This window comes from Elephantulus edwardii, unplaced genomic scaffold, assembly GCF_000299155.1.
Source record: "Elephantulus edwardii isolate Elephantulus edwardi_28Jun2011 unplaced genomic scaffold, EleEdw1.0 scaffold00035, whole genome shotgun sequence".
Lineage (NCBI taxonomy): Eukaryota > Metazoa > Chordata > Mammalia > Macroscelidea > Macroscelididae > Elephantulus > Elephantulus edwardii.
The window spans coordinates 1,208,059-1,211,518 of NW_006399785.1; the positions used below are offsets into that span (position 1 = coordinate 1,208,059).

The following is a 3,460-nucleotide window of genomic DNA, read 5'->3' on the forward strand; positions in this document are numbered from 1 at the left end:
GATATATTGGGTTTTATTTTGGTGTTTGACTTTCCATAAACAAATAGGAATATTACCTGTTACTGTTCCCCATATTCCAACTCATGAAAGCTTCTTGTCTTACAGAGTTAAATAGCTGCATTGGCTCTTTTTTGGCTGTAATACGTAGGGAAACCAATTTCCAGGCCTTTATTCTTTATTTCCACTGGGTAGTGATAAACTGAAAAGCCATTTGTGTCATTCAAGTATCTAAAATATCAGTATAATGTGTTGATGTTATCTAAGAAAATGCTTTCCTTATGCTTCTTCCAAATTCTTTTCTCTTAGCTAAGTCTATACTGGTTATTCATGTGTTAATTACCAAGTGAATATGGGATCCAACTGACAATGTTGTTGTTGTTGTTAGGTGTGATTGATTCGTAGAGGCCTCATAGGGACCCTATGAACAAAAGGCCTGAGCACCATTTATAGAGTTTCTGGAGGGAAAAAAAAATTGACAATAACAACTAAAAAAAAAAAATTTAGAAACCTTGCCTTGGGGAGCAGTGAGTTTATAATAAAGAGAAAGCAACAGTTCTGAAAAGGGGAGTGAGAATGATTCACATCTTGGAATAATGTAATGAATGCTACTGAATTGTACATGTCGAGACTGTTGAATTGGTTTATCTTTCCTTGTTTGCAGCCTCATCCATAGTGAAAAAAAGTTAATGTAAAAATGTGTTTATGGAATACTTACTATGAACTGAGCACTGTTGTAATATGTATGCCTGAGATTCTCGTGGAGGTTATAAATGAATTCAGCAGATGGAATTAAAACTGTATCTTCTACTTCCATGTGTATTACCAAATAACTTTTAAATATGATAATTATAAAAAGAAATTGTAACTGTTGATTTAGTTGTGATTTCAATCATTATTATTATAAAGTACCCTGATCTGAGTTCTGCTCCACATGTAGTTAGAAAGCAGAAACACAGTTGTTACTCTTTAGTGTCTGTTTTCTATTTCCTGACTGTTTATGGTTCTTAGTCATTGCCTGTACTCAATAGCATTTTTAGCTTACTGCCCTTTAATCTTCTATTCTCCTCATCAGAGTCATAGCAGAAGTTCTGAGTTGGTACATATCACTACTCAGCTTAAGAAATGTGTATAGAATCTGCTCCCTTCCACCAGAGGCCTACACGCCGCCATTGCTGCTGCCACCATAACTAGTAGTGATCCCAGAGAAGTTCCAGCACATTTTGCAGGTATTCAACACTAACATCGATGGGTGGCATGAACTAGTCTTTGCCATCACTGCCATTAAGGGTGTAGGGCGAAGATATGCTTATGCGGTGTTGAGGAAAGGAGACATTGACCTCACCAAGAGGGCAGGAGAGCTTTCTGAAGAGGAGGTGGAGTGTGTGATCACCATTATGCAGAATCCATGCCAGTACAAGATTCCAGACTGGTTCTTGAACAGACAAAAAGATGTGAAGGATGGGAAGTACAGTCAGGTTCTAGCCCATGGTCTGGACAAGCAGCTCCGTGAAGTCCTGGAGCGTCTGAAGAAGATCCGTGCCCACAGAGGGCTACGCCACTTTTGGGGCCTTCGAATTCAAGGCCAACACACCAAGACCACTGGCCGTCAGGGCCTTACTGTGGGTGTGTCCAAGAAGAAGTAAGTCTGTAGGCCTTGTCTATTAATAGTTTATACACCTTCAAAAACAAGAAATGTGTATAGAATATAATTTTCTTTAGAAGTTCACAAATGTTACTGGTCATTAATGGGTCCTTTAAAATTTCCATCTGGGTTGACTTCTTTTTTTCTCAAAGAAACATATGCTTCACTGGTCATTAATCGTTAGAAGAAGGTCATCATAGTTGATATAGTAAAGGGTTAGTGATGGTTAGCAAAGCCCTGGGTAAGAGAGATTAAACACAATGGCTGAAACAACTTACTCAAACATGAAAAAGATTTAGAAGATTACACAGAGCTGGACGATGTTTGGTTTTGCTGTGTATGAGATTGTTCAGAAGCAACTCAATGACAACCATCAGCAAAAAAGAACACCTTAAATCCTGATTCAGTGACACCGGAATCGTAGAGTCAGGTATCAGAATGCTTTATACAAGGAACAATTCTGTTGTTACTCTTTTGCATTAACCAATGCCCTAAATCTTCCAACATTTTTTTTCTTTTTGAAGCTCCTGCCCCTAACATAAGGCCCACTGCTTCAGTGGCTGACATTGCATAGATATAGCCTCAAACATACTCTAAATTCACACTTTTCAAATGTTCAGGAAAAAAAAGATCAAGGTAACCTTGAGCACATGACTCTTCAACAATTACTTAAATCAAGGCTCTTGTCTTCTGAAATTTCTTTTCAATGCTATATTATTTCAAATAGAGAAAATGGTTGAAAATTTGAAAGAGTCATTTACTATTGGGGCAGAAAATTACCAAGGCTATGCTTTCCCCATTCCTTTTTATTACTAGTAAAGGCTCCATTTGAGTAGCATATGAGGTGAGTTTCACTTACAATCAGAACCTGAAAGGATCTGTTGGTGGTGGTGGATTGAGACTTGTGCTGAACGGTTTATTCCTTCTGGATTTTGCTTTTGCACTTTCCAATATCACATGGTTTATAGCTACTTAAGATATTCGTAACTGTGCCCTTAATTGACAAAGAAATCATTGCGGCTAATTTTATAAGAGGAAGCAAAATCTAATAGACATTAGTGGGTGTGAGTATCAGTCATTTAAGTATGTTGATTTGGGTTGGGAGTTGTCCGTGCAGATTGTGACGGTTGCCATGGAATCTCAGTACGTTATTTCTGTGAAGGTAATGCTGATTGAATCTATAAAAAGATGTGCTGCGAAATAAAACCAAACATGTTTACAAAAACACTTTCTAGTGAAATATTTAAAGTGATGCCATCCTGCATGTGTAATCTCTACTTTGAGTCCACGTTGCATTATTAAATATTTCTTAGAATTGCTAATATCTTGGAATCGCTAACTGAAACGTTATTAAATTTTAGTATTCACTTGTATGGGGGGAGAATTAAAGGTAGTTGGTTTGATCCCCCCCTTATATTGTCTTGTTTACATGTGGTATTAAGTTTTTATGCATGAGTTATATTTCCAAAAAGGCATGCTTAATTGAATCTTTGGAAATCAAAGGAGGCATGACTAACTAATAATCCTACTGTAATTTCCTTCCTAAATGATGTTTCTTTTTTGGTAAAGCTGAAAGTCATTCTCCCTACCCCACCACCATGAGCATGACTTGCCTTTTGTTTAGATTTTTGAAGAGGTAGAGCCAGTGTCCAATCTAGCACTGGTTATGGAACATAGGGAATAGCATTTAACTACTCTATACTTCATTTTCTTCACATCTGAAAGTATTGGGATTGGCTATTTCCTGTTCTTTGGTTATAATGAATTGATTCTGATCAATGGTGACATCACATGATGTGCAAAGTAGAACTGATCTAT

The 3,460-nt window shown here is 37.1% G+C and overlaps 1 protein-coding gene across 1 annotated transcript in view; it reads left to right on the plus strand.

Annotated features, from left to right (window-relative positions):
- LOC102853690 (40S ribosomal protein S18-like) overlaps positions 1-1,643 on the plus strand; it is a 16,352-nt gene extending 14,709 nt beyond the window's left edge. Inside the window, exon 2 of the mRNA XM_006884529.1 lies at positions 1,192-1,643. Within this exon, the coding sequence (XP_006884591.1) occupies positions 1,192-1,643 (452 nt within the window). The remainder of the gene's footprint in view (positions 1-1,191) is intronic.
- The last annotated feature ends 1,817 nt before the right edge of the window (positions 1,644-3,460 follow it).